This window comes from Sapajus apella, unplaced genomic scaffold (genome assembly GCF_009761245.1).
Source record: "Sapajus apella isolate SASKATOON/1434 unplaced genomic scaffold, GSC_monkey_1.0 scaffold71, whole genome shotgun sequence".
NCBI lineage: Eukaryota > Metazoa > Chordata > Mammalia > Primates > Cebidae > Sapajus > Sapajus apella.
In genome coordinates, this window is record NW_022437011.1 from 10721641 (window position 1) to 10740718 (window position 19078).

The 19078-nt window shown below is 40.3% G+C and overlaps 2 protein-coding genes and 1 pseudogene across 11 annotated transcripts in view; 2 read left to right on the forward strand and 1 right to left on the reverse strand.

Annotated features, from left to right (window-relative positions):
- LOC116531589 (protocadherin alpha-2-like) overlaps positions 1-19078 on the forward strand; it is a 167406-nt gene that overhangs the window by 141389 nt on the left and 6939 nt on the right.
- LOC116531585 (protocadherin alpha-C2) overlaps positions 1-19078 on the forward strand; it is a 191498-nt gene that overhangs the window by 135258 nt on the left and 37162 nt on the right. Inside the window, exon 1 of one of the 10 annotated variants that reach the window (XM_032250474.1) lies at positions 7153-12667. The exons of the other annotated variants lie outside the window; for them this stretch is intronic. Coding sequence (XP_032106365.1) covers positions 10109-12667 — 2559 coding nt within the window. The 5' untranslated portion in view covers positions 7153-10108. Of the gene's footprint in view, positions 1-7152; positions 12668-19078 lie in introns of those variants that run through there. 10 annotated transcript variants of the gene reach the window in all.
- LOC116531590 lies at positions 17954-18573 on the reverse strand (annotated as a pseudogene).

A 19078-nucleotide genomic window follows, 5' to 3' on the forward strand; every position in this document is an offset into this window, starting at 1 on the left:
ATTTAAGTAAAATAAATTCAAGGAGGTGGTCTGAATTTCTCAGTGAGCATTTAGATATTTATGGGAGTCACATAAAATAAATTATAAATGTGACTAAGGGCTTTTTATTAAGGAAAATGAAATATTGCTGTAGACATGATTCTGTGTGTTTCTTTACTACACTATGAACTAAGAATTTTGGAGGCAAATCATAAGTATATAAATTGGCTTATTGATTACTGATTGGGAATATAAATAGCTAACAAAAATTTGGGAAAGCATTTTGGCATGTCTACCTAAAATTTAAATATGCAAACACTAGTCCCCCCTTACCTACACTTTCACTTTCAGCAGTTTAGGAAAATAGCTGAGCACAGTACAGTAAGATATTGAGAGAGAGAGACCACATTCATATAACTTTTATTATCATAAATTGTTATAATTATCCAAATTTATTGTTAGTTATTGTTGGTAATCTTTTACTGTGTCTAATTTATAAGTTAAACTTTATCATGGGTACATGTATGTATAGGAAAAAACATGGTATATATAGAATTCAGTGTTACCCTTGGTTTCAAGCATTCAGTGAGGATCTTAGAAAGTATCTTCTGTGGAAAAGGAGGGACTATTGTACTTTTACCAAAGCACTTCCCATAATAAACACACAGACATATACATGCACACACTTTCACAAATACACTTAAATATTCAATCATGGAGTAAAAATTAATTATGATATATCTAGACAATGAATATTATGTAGTTTTTATTAGGAAAGAAGCAGAATTACATCTACTGATGTGAAAAGATGTTCATCATCTATATTAAGTAAAAATTAGGTTCATCAGATATGTAAAGTAAAAAAAGTCACAATTTAAGAGAAAGTGTTGATTGATTTGAGAGTTTGTATATTTTTTTTCCTATTTTGTGCTGAAAAGCTGAAGTTGGCATCAACCAAGGCATATTGTTATATATGCATCAAGCTAAATAATTTTTAGATCTTTAAGACTATTAATAAGTGATGCTGTATAAATAGAATCAGTGCCAGATTTTTTGTTTCAATTCTATCAGCCAAGTATAGTATGCTTTCTTTGGTTGTGATAGAAAAAAGAGAAAAAAAAAAGCACAGAAGCAAAAAGTAAAGTTGTACAATAGTGTGTAAAGTGTGGTTACATTTCGGTAAAATGTGTTGGTGTGTATATCTATATAGCATAGTCAAAAGCCTGGAGTGATATATAATTACCTGTTACTGGTCTAGTCTACAAGGGAATTAGTTTTTAACGAACTTTCACTTTCCTTGCTTTTAACAATTCTGAACAAATTTAATTTGGTATAAGAAGTATATATTTTAAATGTTGTTGAAGCTAGTTAAAATAAAGAAAAGATAAAAAAGTAAATAAATCACAGGAAGTTCACAGTCTGACTTTATCAGGATTGTTGCTATTTTCTTAACAGGTCATCAAACATTATTACTGACCCTTGGAAAGAATGACTTTTTATCATTTGAAAATCTCGTTTATTCTTCAACTACTGCTAGCTCAAAAAGCACTAAATCCACATAGCCTAGGAGGCATGGCTGTCCAATATATCCTATGTGTACATTGATTTATGAACGAATAAATGTTTCATACACAGTTGAAATTTTAAATGAGCTTATGATAATTGGGTGAGAGGAATACTAGTCCAGCTTGAGAGTACTGCAAAAAACCAGTCACAGAAGGCTATGATGAAATTTTAATTATAAAGGATATTGAATATCCTAGAGTGACAACTCTGCTATAATAGATGTAACACTGAATTGGAAAGAGAGAAAGTGAGATTTTTACATATTTCTGTTTGAAATCAGCTTTCTATTTCTAGCAAATTATCAAACCATTCCAGTGTCTTTGATTCACTGGGTTTATTAAAGAATTGGCCAATAAATATATAATAGATATAGAAAAGTCTGCCTGAGCATGGTGGCTCACACCTGTAATAATAGTGAATTGACTGTTATAATTGTTCTATTTTATTATTAGTTATTGTTGTTAATCTTTTACTGTGCATAATTTATAAATTAAACTTCATCATGGGTATGCATGTATAGGAAAAAATGTAGTATATATAGTATTCAATATTATCCCTGGTTTCGGACATTCAGTAGGGGTCTGAAGGTGGGTGAGGTGAGCCCATTCTGGGAGGCTGAAGTGGGCAGATTGCTTGAGCCCAGGAGTTCAGGACCAGCCTAGGCAATATGGTGAAATGCTGTCTCTACGATAAATGCAAAAATTATCTGGGCGTGGTAGTGCATGACTGTAGTCCCAGCTACCCAGGAGGCTGAGGTGGGAGCATCACTGAACCCAGTGGTTGAGGCTACAGTAAGCTGTGATCATACTACTGCACTCCAGGGGGACGACTGAGTGAGATCCTGTCTCAAAAAAAGTCACAAATTAAGATAAAGTGTTGACTGATCCGAGAGCTTGCATATTTTTTTTCTATTTTGTGCTGGAAAGCTGAAGTTGGCATCAACCAAGGCATATTGTTACATATGCATCAAACTAAATAATTTTAAGATTTTTAAGACCATTAATTCACAGATGCTGTATAAATAGAATCAGTACTAGATTTTTTGTTTCAATTCTATCAGCCAAGTATAGTATGCTTTCCTTGCTTGTGACAGAAAAAAGAAAAAACACAGAAGCAAAATTGAAGAATTTGTAAATCATTTCTAAATAACCTTAATAAAATGAGCTTTGAAAGGGAAAATTTTTAGATAATATTATCTCATCAAAATGCCTTAAAGTGTATTTTAATATTCAGTAAAAATAGTGTATATTGACATGGCTAATTTAGAGGATTTATATTTTACCCACATTATGATGTATTATGCCTGTAACTGCTAAAGGAATTATGTAACAAAATCTATCAAAGAATACATGAGTGGGATTTATATCAGAAAAATCAAAGCAATTTGTAAAGCACCATTACTTAGGCAGAATATCGTAGGTAGGAGGAGGATGGTACTGAAAGAAGTTGGGATATGAAGTATAAATCTATTTTGCATCATGATTTTGCTAAGTCTGGCCGTCTATTATAAAAGCATGTATAGAAGATTCTATTGAAATTTCTAAAAGAGAAAGAAACTTGTGGTTTGTGAGAACAATAGTATTCCTTGTGAAATACGTAGATATTAATAGCTTGAGACTGATAATATGATTCTTAAGTTAGGGGTTGCATGTGTAGTGGCCAGGTGTTATTTCAGAATCTCAAGAAACAGAACCATGGTAAAAAGAAGCTTCCTGGAGCTTCTGATAAATTCTTTCACCTTTTTGGGACCCAGTTTCTTCATCAGTACCAACCTCATTAGGGTCCTTTGAGGAATACATCAGGTTAGATATGTGCTGAAATAATATGCCAACTCTTAAGTGCCACAGCATTAGGATGCAAGGGGGCTAGTGCCCAAAAAGTCAATAATTACTTGATACTCTATGTATCTGAATGGATAATTTTGAGAAGTAATCCTGACACAGAGGTGCAGGTTTGTTTGTTAGTTCCAAGCAGCAAATATAATGGGCATAGAAAAGAGAAACCGTGGCCTGCATATAGACTGAGCTTAGGAAAACAGTTCAAATTCAAGGTACTTCAACACTATCTAACATATTTCTGAAATGTATTTTTTAAACCCCTATCCAAATCAATGAATGCTTTGGCTAAAATCTGCTTGGGAACGAGGATGTTCTTTAGTGCCAAGTACCCATCTTATTTTAGTCTGTGGCTAAAATCTGAAGAGTTACAGAAGAGAAATGGGAACAAACAAGGTTTTCTATTAAAATAAGAGGCCCCAAGTGATGAATGGAAACTTGGAACAGGTTTAATGGCAACTATAAGCCAGAAATTAGCTGCAATGCACACTCATGAATTTTGGGGCATATCTTGAGTTTCAGATAGAAAATTGCTGCTAAGTTTAGTGAATTAGAAACATAGTGTAACCTAGGCAGTTGCAATTCTTGTTCCAAAGATGCTCAACTTACTGCTGGACTGGCATGGACACTTGGTACCTCCTTGTTTTGAGTCATTAATAAAATGTTGACTGGGATAAGACTAAGAGTGGTTCCCTGTAGTCCCCCATTATAATTCTCCTTTTAAGTTGAAGTATTCCATTAATAAATACTTTTTGGAATGTTATTTAAACAATTAAAAAATCACCTAACTACAGTGTCTTGCAGCTACCTTTCTTTATCTTGTCCACATGAGTATATTGGGAGACTTTGTTTAATGTTTCCATGAATTCTAGATGAACTGTTCCTGCAGCATTTCTTTTTTAAAAATTTTCTTTTGATATATTGCATTTATTTTGGCAATGATTCTAGCAACTAAAATCTAAAATGCCCATATGAAAAACAATCTTAAGTCTATGTGGTTAGTTTGAAGTTACCAGTTTTTAATTAAGCCAAAGTAATCCTTGGTATGAATGCCTTCATTTCTAAGTGTTCATAAACAATCGCTTTAGTAATACTAGAGTTTTGAAGGAATTTATATCAAGCTCAATGGCACTTTTTAAAAGATAGGAAATTGGATTCTCTAGTTACATCTGTAAGTTCTTTCAGTGCCTTGGAAGGTCATTTATTTGGCCACAGATACTTACTTATATCACTTTTATGTCTCCTATCTCTTTATTGATCTTGAGGTTCAAGTTTCACTTAACCATTTTCTTCAATGAAAAAGAAAGAATTTTATACTTTAAAAATACTTTAATATTCTATGATTCTTTAATATTGTCAATTGAGAATACTTATAGAGAAGTAAAGCTCCCCCAATACTGACTAGTTTGATTTTATCTGTTAATATTATACAATCTACCCTAAACCTTTAGCCTGTCTCTCTCTTTTTATTGTTACTCATCCAAAGATGGCTTGAATCTCTTTGTTTATTTATTTTATTGTATTTTTAATTTTTTTGGGATGGAGTCTCACTCTGTTGCCCAGGCTGGAGTGCAATGGCGCCATCTCGGCTGACTGCAACCTCTGCCTCCCAGGTTCAAGTGATTCTCCTGCCTCAGCCTCCCAAGTAGCTGGGAGTACAGGCTCATGCCACTGTGCCCAGCTAATTTTTGTATTTTTATTAGAGATGGGGTTTCACCATCTTGGTCAGGCTGGTTTCAAACTCCTGACCTCATGATCCACCCACCTCAGATTCCCAAAGTGCTGGGATTACAGGGGTGAGCCACCATGCCCAGCTCTCTTTGTTTATTTTAAGCAATTTTCAGACACCTCAGCCAACTATCAATAATATATTAGTTTTTTAGAACTAAAAACTTAGAGGATCTCCCCCTAAAAGCCAATTGTTAATGCCAAATATTTGACTGATATATTTCTTCTGGAGGAAGGGAGATGTGAAAAAGTTTATCCACCAAAACTTTTGTCATCTTCCCATCCACTGAATGTTTTATCTGTAAATAATGCTATAATCATATTGGAAAGTATTTTTCTTCTGGGGAATGCATGAAGATCAGGAATCCTATTTGTTTTTTAACAAGATGGCATTTTAAAAAACTACTTTGGACAACACTAAACATTAGAGGTGACCATTTGTCTCTCTCTTTTATTATATAACTTGGGCTCAGTTTGTAGAGCAACATAAATACATAAATTAAAACATGAAAACTAGATCCTTCCCTATTTGACAGATACTCTTATAATGACCATCCCCAAAGCTGATCAAACTAATGAGCATGTATTTTTGTCCTGTGGCCAAAAGACTCCAGATCGTTTGGTTTCCAAAGGTAAAATGGTCTGTAATGGTGTTAATAATAGAGAAAGAATAATTTATGCGAATTAGGAGAGTTTACTGAGCGCCAACATTTTCCCCATAGGTTTAATTCTGTTGTATTGTGATTGGTTTTGCTCCTATGCCCTGTGATCTCATGATAGATGTATTTAACAAAGAAGAAATCCATAGTAAAACCATTTCAGATTCTCAACCTCCTCTTCATAAGATATGCCCTATCTATATACGGAAAAGGGCTATAGCAGCTTTTCTTGAATTTACTAAAAATAAGATCTGAAGAAAATGAAGCAATAAACATTTATTGAAAGTCTATAAGGGTTTCTACATTGTGAAGGAGACAGAAATATAAGACATGTCTCCTGCTTTTCGGTTGCTTATAATTAAAGAGATGTTAAAGTATTTGGATGAATTTAAAAAATGACACATGTCAGCTTACAGAGATATGCTGTAGACTGTAAAAATGAAATAAAAAAAAAAAACCATGTGTTTAGAATCGACACTGTTTCATGGATTAGGTAGGTTTTCACCTGGACCTTGAAATGTATATAAGATTTTTTTCTTTTTGAGATGGAGTTTCACTTTTGTTGCCCAGACTGGAGTACAATGGCGCAATCTTGGCTCACTGCAGCCTCGCCTCCCAGGTTCAAGAGATTCTCCTGCCTTAGCCTCCCGAGTAGCTGGGATTACAGGCAGGAGCCACCATACCTGGCTAATTTTGTATTTTTAGTACAGACTGGGTTTCTCTATGTTTGTCAGGCTGGTCTCGAACTCCCGACCTCAGGTGATCTGCCCACCTTGGCCTCCCAAAGCTCTGGCATTATAGGCGTGAGCCACCTTACTCGGCCGTATATAAGATTTTAAAAGGAAGAGAGAAAATAAGATACTGTTTGTATTAGAATTACACGGGTAAATTTGTAAATTTAGTTCTTTTCGAAGAACACTAATTGAGCACCTGTGCTAAGCTCCATACTGGGTGCTGTAGATTACAGCACGTTTAGGAACTAACTTCATATTCTGTTGCTAAAGTATTTCTATGTATCCTAAAAAGGTAAATTTCTTGTGAGGAAACAAATCCCTTGAAGGAGTTCTCATAACAGAAGTCCCATTTCCTTGGTGATATAAAAAGGGGCTGTTTTTTTCTCAAAATGTGATATAGCTCCAGAAGTAATTGGGAAAGCTTAACTTTGTTGTATACTCATCTTCCCATCATCATTGATTTCCTACATGGCCTAGTTACATGTGCTTATCTGTGTTTGATACCTAAAGGGCCATGTTACATGTAAGGCTGCCAACTAAGGTGTTATCCGATGATAATATATTGTTGCATTCATGACAACAGCAACAACAATAATATACTTATTAGTCACTGTGCAAATTGCTTTACATACATTTTCTCATGTAATCATAATAATAACCCTATGAGTGTTGCTTACTATTGTTTTCCTTAATTAAAATGAGTAAAATGAAGCTTAGGTTAAGTAGCATGTCCGAAGCCACACAGTTAGTCATTGGCAGCGGTGTGACTGACTCCAAAGTCTGTGCTTCTAATTACTGTGTTCTTCTACTTTTTAATAGGGAGTTCTTGAAGGTCCAAGGAAAGGAATGCATAATGGTGTGGTCAAGGCATTAGCATTAATATTTATAGAAAGGGTAATTAACAACAGTTTGAGCAATCACATTCTAACAACTAGTAAGTTGACAGAAGCCTGAGTATAATAGTGTGAGGAACAAAATCATTATAGTGCCAAACAGAGTATACCATCTCTTTAGTACAATGTCTTTCAAAAGGAGGCTGATTGTGTTGGCTCTATGTTTGCCTCCTCAATAATTAAGGCAGTAAATATTAGTTGGAGCTTCCAATACCTAACGGGCCTAAAACAGCAAAATGGACAACCTGGCATGTGTCCTTGCTGGAAGATGACAAGAGTGCTGAAAGGAGAATCCAGGTTTTTCTCCTGAGACATGACACTTGGGGGCTTCCATTAAAAAATCACCAAGTCTCTGTCACTGTAATCTCTTCCTTAAGTGCCTATGATGTTTTCACAGTCACAGGTCTATGCCTGGTCAACACACAGTGGCCAGGTCTGTAAGCTGTGGGCAGAGATGGCAGCGACTCGGAGGGCTGGGAGCAGATGATGGGAGGAAAGATCATTTTTTCTGACAACTTACAACTTGATTCCACTTATAAGCCATCTATTTTCAGAAATAAGTAATGGGTGAGGACATAGGCCAGGTCCACAGTTTGTGCACTTGAGAGATTAAGGCCTCACAGATCAAATTACCACAGCAAACTGAGACAGAATTATTGTAGGGATATTTGGGGAGGATGCAGAGAAAAGAGGAAGAAGGCAGAGACCCAAGAAAGGAGACAGGAATAGATTTTGATGAAAATTACTTCCTACTCTGTACCCTTGAGGGAACAAAGAGGACAAATAAGAAGCAGGAGTGATAGAGGGAAGCTGGGTGTTTCTCCGGAATAAAACTGGATAGGTAGTGGAGCATTGTTAGTGAGTGTGCTAGGGATTAGGGATGTGCTAGTTCAGGCCTTTGAACTCTGGGGGTCAGGATCACAACCTTGGCTCCTTTAACCATCCCCACTAGGGGGGAAGCATGCCAAATGTCAGGTCTCACTCTGACTTTGTTCTACTCCATAGCTAGAAAATGACCCATAGAGGAAGATATACGGATGAGAGGATACTGGGAGATAAGGAAGAGAAAGACATTTTAGTGAGTGCTATTTGCACATGAGCCAATAGATTTCAAATTCCTGTGGAAGAAATGTGAGGACTTGGGAAGAGTGAATATTCATTGCCTCTGAGCAGCAGAGGCAATGACACAGCTTGGAAAGATTTCCTCTGATCCTTCTGCCTTCTTCACTGAAGAGAATTTGTTGTCTCTGCGTTGCCTCTGTTGCAGTACAAGAGGAATCTTAGGGGCACAAAAGAACAGAAGTCTAAGGAGTCTTATATTTAAGGAAGAGAAGCTGCAGCCATTGAAATTGCTGGTTATTGTAAGATAAATCCCAGACTTCCACGTTTTGCTTAACGACAGCAGATTTTTTTTTTTTTTTTTTTAAACTGCAAAGCATTAATGGAATCCAAATTCCAGCCTGGCTTAGGAGATCAACAGTAACTTTCTTGATTTAACGGTTTTGCAGACTCTTGAAGACATTGTTATCCATTAAAGAAAAAATTTTAAATCACTCTTGAAAGAAAGCGTCTTGTATGATAAATAAAAAAGATTTGAAGCAAGATTCGAAAAAGCTTGAGGGAAGAATCTCTTTAAAAATTTTACCAGATTTTCTCCACTATCGTCAAAATGGATCAAATTTTACCAGATTTTCTTCACTATAGTCAAAATGGATCAAATAACAGATTTGCCTACAGCTTCATGGAGATTTTTTAAAATAGAGCATTTTAAACATTCAAATATTGGTTATTTGCCAAGGCACACACTGAAAGTAAGGGGCACTTGGCCGGGAGCAGAATTGAGTCTTGGATTCCAGGTTGCTGATTTTAGGCTTGCTCTTGGAAAGAGGGCAGCTTTTGCCATTCCCCTCCTTTTGCCCCAGGAGTTGAGCACTTTCTGCAGTACTTAAGAGTGTCCAGGGAAGATGTAGGGGTCAGGTGAATAGTTCCCACCGCCAGTAACCCCAGAGCGCCGCCCCCTGCGTTGTTTCCTTTTCATGTTAGAGCCGCCGCCCGGGTGCCCATACTTAGTCAAGGCCCCTCCGTTTATTTTCCTGAATTGCGCTTGGAAATCTTTTCTTCTGGGGAGCTGATGGCCAGACTTCTAGGGACTTGACTGCTTTTCCCAGACTAATCTCCTTAAAGACCCGTTAAGCAGGCGAGAGACCGTGGAGATTGGATGAACAGGACAGTGGGGGTAGGGAGAAAGGGAGTGGCCGTGTCCCTGCGGTCCGCTGGGATCCGGCAGGTCCAGGATGAAGGAGATGGGGCTGGAGAGGCTGAGCAGTCCGGGTTCGCTGTCTGCCACTTCGGCACGGAATCAGAGCCTGACTTGCTGAGCCCTCCTCCCCCTCCCCCTCCCCCTCCGTCTCCCCTTCTGCTTCCTTTTCCCTCCCTCTGGAGCGGTAGCGGCAGCAGCAGCAGGAAGCCAAGCGGGGTTGAGCGACTCGGAGGCGAGCAGAGGAGCTGAAATATGGGAAGTCAGCGAGGGCGGCGGGGCCAGGAGCCCTTGGGAGGGCCTACGGAGGGAGCGGCTCCAGGCGTTTGCTAGCGCGTGAACGGTGGGGGAGCGGGCGCAGGGTGGCACGAGCGGAGGCGGGGCCCGGGCGTGGAGCACGGCTGGGGAAGCTGCCGCCTCCGGCCCTGCCCGGCTGCCTCCGCCGCGGCCCGTGGCTATGGAGCAGGCGGGCACCAGACCTGCGGCGACAGAGCATCCACGGCTCCGGCGGCCCATGCCCTGGCTGCTGCTACTGCCTCTTCTCCTCCTGCTGCTGCTAGCGGGCCCAGTGGCCTCCCAGCTGCGTTACTCAGTGCCAGAGGAGCAGGCACCCGGCGCGCTCGTGGGCAACGTGGCTCGCGCGCTGGGGCTCGAGTTGCGGCGCTTGGGGCCGGGTTGCTTGCGCATCAACCATCTGGGTGCGCCCAGTCCGCGCTACCTGGAGCTGGACCTGACTAGTGGAGCGCTCTTCGTCAACGAGCGCATTGATCGGGAGGCGCTGTGTGAGCAGCGGCCTCGCTGCCTGCTCAGCTTGGAAGTGCTGGCGCACAATCCCGTGGCGGTGAGCGCCGTTGAGGTGGAAATATTGGACATCAACGACAACTCACCGCGTTTCCCGCGGCCCAACTACCAGCTTCAGGTAAGCGAATCGGTGGCGCCTGGAGCGCGCTTTCACATAGAGAGTGCGCAGGACCCCGACGTGGGCGCCAACTCGGTGCAGACCTACGAGCTCAGCCCCAGCGAGCACTTCGAGCTGGACCTTAAGCCCCTGCAGGAGAACAGTAAAGTGCTTGAGCTGGTGCTACGTAAGGGCCTAGACCGGGAGCAGGCAGCCTTGCACCACTTGGTTCTCACAGCCGTGGATGGGGGCATCCCAGCCCGCTCGGGTACGGCACAGATCTCTGTGCGTGTCCTGGACACTAACGACAACTCTCCTGCCTTCGACCAGTCCACTTACCGCGTCCAGCTACGGGAGGACTCACCCCCCGGCACATTGGTGGTGAAGCTGAATGCCTCAGACCCGGATGAGGGCTCCAATGGTGAGCTCAGGTACTCCTTGAGCAGCTACACGTCGGACCGGGAGAGACAGCTCTTCAGCATAGATGCCAGTACTGGGGAAGTGCGAGTAATTGGGGGGCTGGATTATGAGGAAGCCTCCTCCTACCAGATCTATGTGCAGGCGACTGACCGGGGTCCAGTGCCCATGGCAGGTCACTGCAAGGTGCTGGTGGACATCGTGGACGTGAATGACAATGCCCCAGAGGTGGTGCTCACAGACCTGTATAGCCCAGTGCCTGAGAATGCTACACCCAACACCATTGTGGCCGTTCTCAGTGTCAATGACCAAGACTCAGGCCCCAACCGGAAAGTGAGCCTGGGTCTGGAGGCCACACTGCCTTTCCGACTGAATGGCTTTGGAAACTCCTATACCCTGGTGGTGAGTGGCTCGCTGGACCGAGAGCGGGTGGCTGTCTATAACATCACGGTGACAGCCACTGATGGGGGAATACCACAGCTTACATCCCAGCGGACGCTGAAGGTTGAGATTTCTGACATCAATGATAATCCACCAAGCTTCCTGGAGGACTCCTATTCCATCTATATCCAGGAGAACAATTTGCCAGGTGTGTTGCTCTGTACTGTGCAAGCCACAGACCCAGATGAAAAGGAGAATGCAGAGGTGACCTACTCCCTTCTGGAGAGGGAGATTCAAGGGCTGCCAGTCACCTCCTATGTCTCCATTAACAGTGCCAGTGGCAGCCTTTATGCTGTCAACTCCTTTGACTATGAGAAGTTTCGGGAGTTCTTTGTGACTGTGGAGGCTCAGGACAAGGGGAGCCCACCACTGAGCAGCACTGTGACTGCCAACGTGTATGTGGTGGACATGAATGACCATGCCCCTCACATTCTGTACCCTACCTCAACCAATTCATCAGCAGCCTTTGAGATGGTGCCTCGAACTGCCCCTGCTGGCTACCTGGTCACCAAAGTCATAGCCATGGACTCAGACTCTGGGCAAAATGCTTGGCTTTTTTACCATCTAGCCCAGACTTCTGACCTGGACCTCTTTAAAGTAGAGCTGCACACAGGAGAAATTAGGACTACCAGGAAGATAGGAGATGAGAGTGGTACCACTTTCAACCTGACCGTGGTGGTCCGAGATAATGGAGAGCCATCACTATCAGCCTCTGTGGCCATTACAGTAGCTGTGGTGGATAGGGTTTCCAAAATCCTCCCTGACACTCAGAGACATGTTAAGAGCCCTCGGACATACTCTGAAATTACCCTTTATCTAATAATAGCATTAAGCACAGTGTCTTTTATATTTCTTTTGACAATCATCATTTTGAGCATCATCAAGTGTTACCACTACACCGCGTATGGCACTGCATGCTGCGGAGGCTTCTGTGGAGTAAGGGAGAGGTCTCCTGCAGAACTTTACAAACAGGCCAACAACAATATTGATGCCAGGATACCACATGGCCTCAAAGTGCAGCCTCACTTCATTGAAGTTCGAGGGAATGGCTCCCTCACCAAGACCTACTGCTACAAGGCCTGTCTGACAGCAGGCTCAGGGAGTGACACTTTCATGTTTTACAATACAGGGGCCCAGACAGGACCAGGGCCTTCGGGAGCCCAAGCATCAGTGACTGACAGCAGGAACCTCACAGGCCAAAGTGGTCAGAGTGCTGGGAACCTGATTATTCTCAAAAACGAGGCTGTTCCTCAAAATGAGGTGAGGTAATGGTCAGGGGGTCTTCTACAAACTCATGCATGTGTCACACATCCCCCAATATCCTGTGATTGGCCTTATTGAGTCATTAACAGTGATAAGAGTTATTTGATAAACTGAGTATATGTGTGTGTGTGTGTGTATATATATATAATCTGAAATTTGATCATAATCTGCTGTTTCCTCTCTAGAAAAATAGCACTAAAGAATTGTTTTATTTTTCATTTTCAGAGACATGAAGACTTGTCCATAACATTGTTTGAGAAGTGAGGATTAGTCTTAATATTTAATGCTAAGAGACAGATTTGTAGAGTAACAGAACAGGCCTTGGAATAAGGATTATGTTTTAGGGAGTAATGTTATGAGACTCAAGAAGAAATGGCCTCTGCTGTATCATCTACAGGGAAATTTTTCTTTTGAATTCCTATAGGAGTGATGTTTCTTAAAAAACCCTGAGACCTCTAGGGGCTGTCATAGTCACCACTATATGCTGTCTCTGTTTATACTCTGGACTGTCCATCATGGAAATTATCTAATTAATATTTCTGGTAATTGCACTGAACCTATGTGATAGAATCCTCTGGAAATTCATGTCACAGGTAATAAAGCTGTAGTAGTTAGATATCACACTGAAGCTAAAGTTTGCTTTGGCTGTATGATGTGGCAACTGTTCTGTAGGGGGCTGTCAGAGGGGGTGGATGATGGTAAGGCAGAGAGATTAAGTACCAATTTGTCTTGTTGGGCCAGGGAGGTATTAGAATGAGTGGATTAGGGGTGTGGGGGGATGATGAACACCAAGACAAGCTGGGATTGGGAGGAAGAGAAGGGAAAAAGAATTTTTCCAATAGCCACCTTTCTTGGTATACTCTGAATTCATTGTAAGAGGATTTCCCTGCATTTAGCTTAAATGCAGTCTGTAATCTTCTGATTTTCTGTTGACAGTTCCTATGGTTTTGATGAGATGTAAAGTAGCCTTTTCAAGGCCTTCATGTCTTTAAGTTTAATGACAGTACTTCCGAAAGATACATTCATTTTATGGATCTAAAATTTGATTTGCAATAGCTTCAAAAGGCTGGTTTGGAAAGCGGATGGCTTACCCTACAGTAAGGTGTACCAGCAGGTGTTAGTTTATGCACTAGTTTTGAGGTTTAAGTAGGCCAGCTTGTTCATTATGAAGAATGTACATAAATTATTAGAAAGTACATGAATATGTGGGTATGTTTGTGTTGTGTGTTTGTCTCTATATGTATGCTTGAAAAATAGAGGTATGGTTTGTGATACTTAAAACTTGGATTTCAAAAGCCAAAATTTTGTGTCATAAATAATGATGAATTGTTATCTTTCCAAATAATTACTTTGTAGAAAGGGCTTTTAGAACTACCTACACAATGTTTGAACAATATTTGTCTCTCCCCTATGTTTTGCAATATATTTTTATTGACATATTGCTGTATTTTTAGTAATGTCCATATTGTCACATTTCAAGTTAATGATAATCTTGAGGAATGTAATGCACAGTTGGAAAAGTTTCCACTCCTGGTTGAGAGTAGATTTTCTTATGGACATTTCAGATAGATTTATTCATTTATTAGAAGTCCTGATGTTAGTCAATGCTGAATAACCACAGGAGGCAGATTGCAGGTTAAGAAAAAACGGTGCGGTGGGGTGGGGGGGAATCAAAGAGTTTTCAGAATTCTTTAGATCGTAGCATTTGAAAGCACGTAAAAGGGTTTAACTTTCAATAAGTTTGCTGTAGGCATTTGCTTAGCAAATTCCTGTGAAGCCCTTTGGGACTGGGGTGGGCTGCAGGTGGTGAAGAGGCATGAACAACTCAGGCCAGGCTCAGCTTTGCCATCAGCTGTGAGCCAGAAGCTCAGAGGGATGACACTGTTACCCTCCCTCTCCTGACTCAAAGCTTGGGGCAATTTGATACATGAACTATTTCTGTCTTACACTGACCTGTATGTTAATATGTACTTTGGTACACAAACGTTTAATCTAGGGAGAAAATTACGTCAGAAAGTGCTTACTTTTGGGAGATTTTGCCAGGAGAGTACATGATTTTAATAAAAGCAAATTTCTGCCAGGTACTTTTGGAAATCCAGTGAGGAGCAGCAAGATCTACAGCTTCAGAAATTTTTGCAATTACAGGGAGGGAGTGAGTCACATTGTTATAGTATGCCAAGATGGGAACAAAAGTCACTCAATTCTGAAAGTCATTACCAGATCAACCTGTTAAATTCCCATGCTGGGGTTTCTTTTTTTTCTACCTAGTGACTACAGATGGCAGGAAAGTCCTGGGTACAATTAATACCATGTGCCTACATTAAAAGTAGACGGGAATTAGAGAGGAAGAGTTAGGGAATTTGTACTCACTAACCACCCTGCTACATAGATACATGGATATCACATATTTACATGCACATATATCACATATTATTGAGTCTTGACTATTATTCAAGATTATTCGATATATTGAATATTATAATATTGAATATATGTGATTTCATTACCTGCAAGTCATGCATTAAACAAATATTCATTAACATCTATCATATGAGGAAATAAGCTCAGGGAGGTTAGGTAATATTCACCGTCACATTGCTAGTGTTATTTTAAGTGGTATTCATCTGACTCCAAAAACTTTTTTCAGTAGACAGAAGTTCCAATGTTTATATTCCCTTTGATACGGGATATTCAGGCATTTAAGCTATTACCTAATTCACCTAGTCATATATATTAACTGCTTTTGGAAAAAGAGTAATTCCTTGCATAGAAGCAGGTAACAAATGGGAATACCAGTGAGTTACTACTATTTTTTTTTTTTTTTTGAAATGGAGTATTGTTTTGTCTCCCAGGCCGGAGTACAATGGCATGAATATGGCTTACTGCAGCCTCGACCTCCTAGGCTCAAGCAATCCTCCCACCTCAGCCTCCCGAGTAGCTTGGACCATAGGTGTGTGCCACCGTGTCCGCCTAGTTTTTTTTTTAAGATATGGGGTCTCACTATGTTGCACATGGTGTTAATATGTTTGTATTTGTTTATTTGCTTCACTATTGGCAAAGCCTGTTAAGATCTTTTATTTCTGTTATTTCACGATTTTTCTCTTGTTGCTTATTAAACAACAGAATTTAACCCCAGGCTCTAATCTGTTAGTAGATTTTACCCCATAGTGAGCTTATTTCATGAATCACTTGTGCAGCGAGGATTCTGAAGTAACTATTTTGCAATGGGGCAGAATTTCTCTTTGGAAATTTTGAACTTGATACTGAATGTGGTTGGCGCTCCCTTCAGAGTCTCCATAATAAGAAACTAAATCTTAAGGTAGATTCTGTGCATTTGTGGTCCTGGCAGTGTGATTGCTAATGAGTCACTTTGAGTACTCTGGTAGATTTGTCCAACAGCGTCTCAGTAGGCCCAGTTGGCACAACGTGGAAATTACAAAAGACTGGCAGAGATGTGTTAAGTTTGCATTCACTTCCACTTATTTTAAAGCAATTTGTAGTCACCAAACCTTCAGTTATTTCTGCCACTATGTGTGCATATTCACCCCAATTCCAGATATAACGAGCTGAAAGAGTTAATTCTTCTTTCAGTGGCACCTATTTTTATTTCCCCCAGCGCTGACTTTTCTACCTGGTGACTCTATCCTGGAACAGAGTTTACACTCAGCATAAAGTGACATGGTAGTGAATTTATAAAAATTGCAGAATGGTCAGAATAGACTAAGAATAGACTAATATCTATGAACTTCCACTTTTTCATCCTCTCATAGTCACTTTATAATGGCTGGGGCTGTTTTATTTTGCAAATTTCATATTGGTTATAGGACTGTTCTTCTGAGTAAAAGTTTATCTTCTTTGGTCTGATAATACAATAATTTATTTAAATTATCTCCTTTGATTTTTCTATGGATTGCTGAACCAGATGGAATTATGACTGAGCTCTTCTCTGTCTCTTTATCTTGTACACATTCTGACTGAAGAAGAAATCTATTTATTGTAGCTTGAATGTCATTGGCCTACTCTTTCCTTCTGACCCAGGAGTGAGCCATCACATGGGCATCTGGTCTACCTCAGCACACTCTGCAGGGTCACAGCCTGGCATATTATACATTGCCTATTGGCATGCCGTCTACTTGACAGACGAGCAAAGTCAGTTCTGGATATTTGCCTTGGTTGCCTACCAAGTTTTGCTCCCAATGAGAGGTCAGAATAATGTCAGTTTGAAAATGTTTGAGGAAGCATACCTGTCACTAAACTCAGGGGTTGAGCTGCATCTGATGGCATTTTACGGGTGACTTTAAATGTGGCTTTTACAGAGCTTCACCTAGATCAATGTTGTGCCTATTATAATATGACTATAAACTTAGCTTATTCATGTGATAATATTTGGAGTAGTATAATCTATAACCATGACTTCAAAAATCAAAGGTCAAGAGGATTCTTTTGCAGTGTTTTAAATCTGCTAACCTGAAAATTATACAAGAGTTTTTCTTTCAAGAATTTGAACTTGACAAATGCAAAGAAATATCTAACATTGCAAAGGTAAAGAGAAGTCTTACTTCCTTGGCACATAAGCAGCATCAGTTCCTTTTTGGCCTTCCAGGATCATAACTCTGGGCTCCAAGGAGGTCCAACTGTGAGTGAGAGAGTAGCTGCTGAGCTAGCAGGCTATGCATGCAGAGCTAAACAGACCTAGCACTTCCTGTTATACTGGAACCCATTAGGTATGTTCTAAAGTTAGGTTACTTTTCTGCTCTATAAATTAGGATTTTAAATGACTATATTCAGAGGAAAATATTCCACCCAGAATTCTCAAATTTATTGGCTATTTATTCTGTTTTATTTTATTTTAGTTTTTTAAGACAGAGTTTTACTCTTGTTGCCCAGGCTGGAGTGCATGGTATGATTGTGGCCCACTGCAACTTCTGCCTCCCAGGTTCAAGTGATTCTCCTGCCTTGGCCTCCCAAGTAGCTGGGATTACAGGCATGTGCCACCATGCCTGGCTAATTTTGTATTTTTAGTAGAGATGGGGTTCCATCATGTTGGTCAGACTGGTCTCCAACTCCTGACCTCAAGTGATCCACCCACCTTGGCCTCCCAAAGTGCTGGGATTACAGGTGTGGGCCACCACACCCAGACCTCATTTTGATGTACTAGAAGACCAATATGCAACATAATGATTATTTTAAATGTTACATTCCCTTTTGCCTTAATGAACAACAGTCTATTTCTCTCTCTCCCTTTTTTTTAGGATTTGATATGTTTTATTAGAGCAAATTTTTAACAAAAGGTGGCTTTTATTTACAGAATTTAATGTGTGGGAACTGTTCAACCCACGTGGACTCAAGTAAGGATAACTGTTAAGCTTGCTAATGTATTTTCTTATTTTCAGTTTACTTATAATTTTTTTTGTTTGCTTCACATTCATAAAAACCCCAATATTGTAAATGACAAATCCTTCTATCCCTTAATTAAATATACAAACAGCTTGAAAAACATACAATTTAAATTGGTTTAATCTTGAAGTGTAATTCAATGATACTGAAAACTAAACATTTCAAGTCTTGTACCAAATAGTAAAATACTCAAAGGCCTTCAGGATCCTTGACTGATTTACATCAATAAGAGAAACTATCTTTGATGTGGTAGAAGATATGTGCTTATCTCCAATTACAGTTTCAAACCTGTTGGCCAACCCTGTCAGGGAGAGGCCACAAAGCCTCATCTTCTTTTGTAATTTCACTGTAGTCAATAATTCTCTTCAGTTCTTCCATCACACTCTTGTGCACATAGCCTCTTTTCTGATCATGACATCATTTTTGTAATTGCTGTTGTTGGCATATCTAAGCTTCCCCTTGTGCCCTACATAGTAACGGAGGTAGAAATCACCAGGCATAGCCATTTTTGTCCCTAGGAAGCCCGCTGAAAACCCAGCCAAGTATTGCCCAGTAAGGATAACTGTTAAGCCTGGCAGCAACCCTATATATCCCTTTTCTAATGCTTTGCAACAAATTATCACAAATAAGTAGTTTAAAACACCACGTATTTGTTATCTCACAGTCCTGTACCACACGGCTGAGTTGTCTGCTCAGGTATTCTTAAGGCTGAAATGAACACAACTGGGCTGTGTTATCTTTTGCAGGCTCTGAGGAAGAATATGCTTTCAATCTCATTCACATTATTGGCAGAATCCAGTTGCCTGGAGACTGAGATCTCTGTTTTCCTACTTACTATGGCCTGGGGTCAGTCTCAGTGCGTAGAGAACTGAGGACTCAGGACTCCTGTCCCATGGTCTGCTCCATCTTCAGGGCTGGCAATGGAGAATCTTCCCTCACATGGAATCCCTCTTATGGTTCAAATCTCTCCAACTCTGTCTCTGACCTCTAGACCCAGATTTAAAGAGCTCA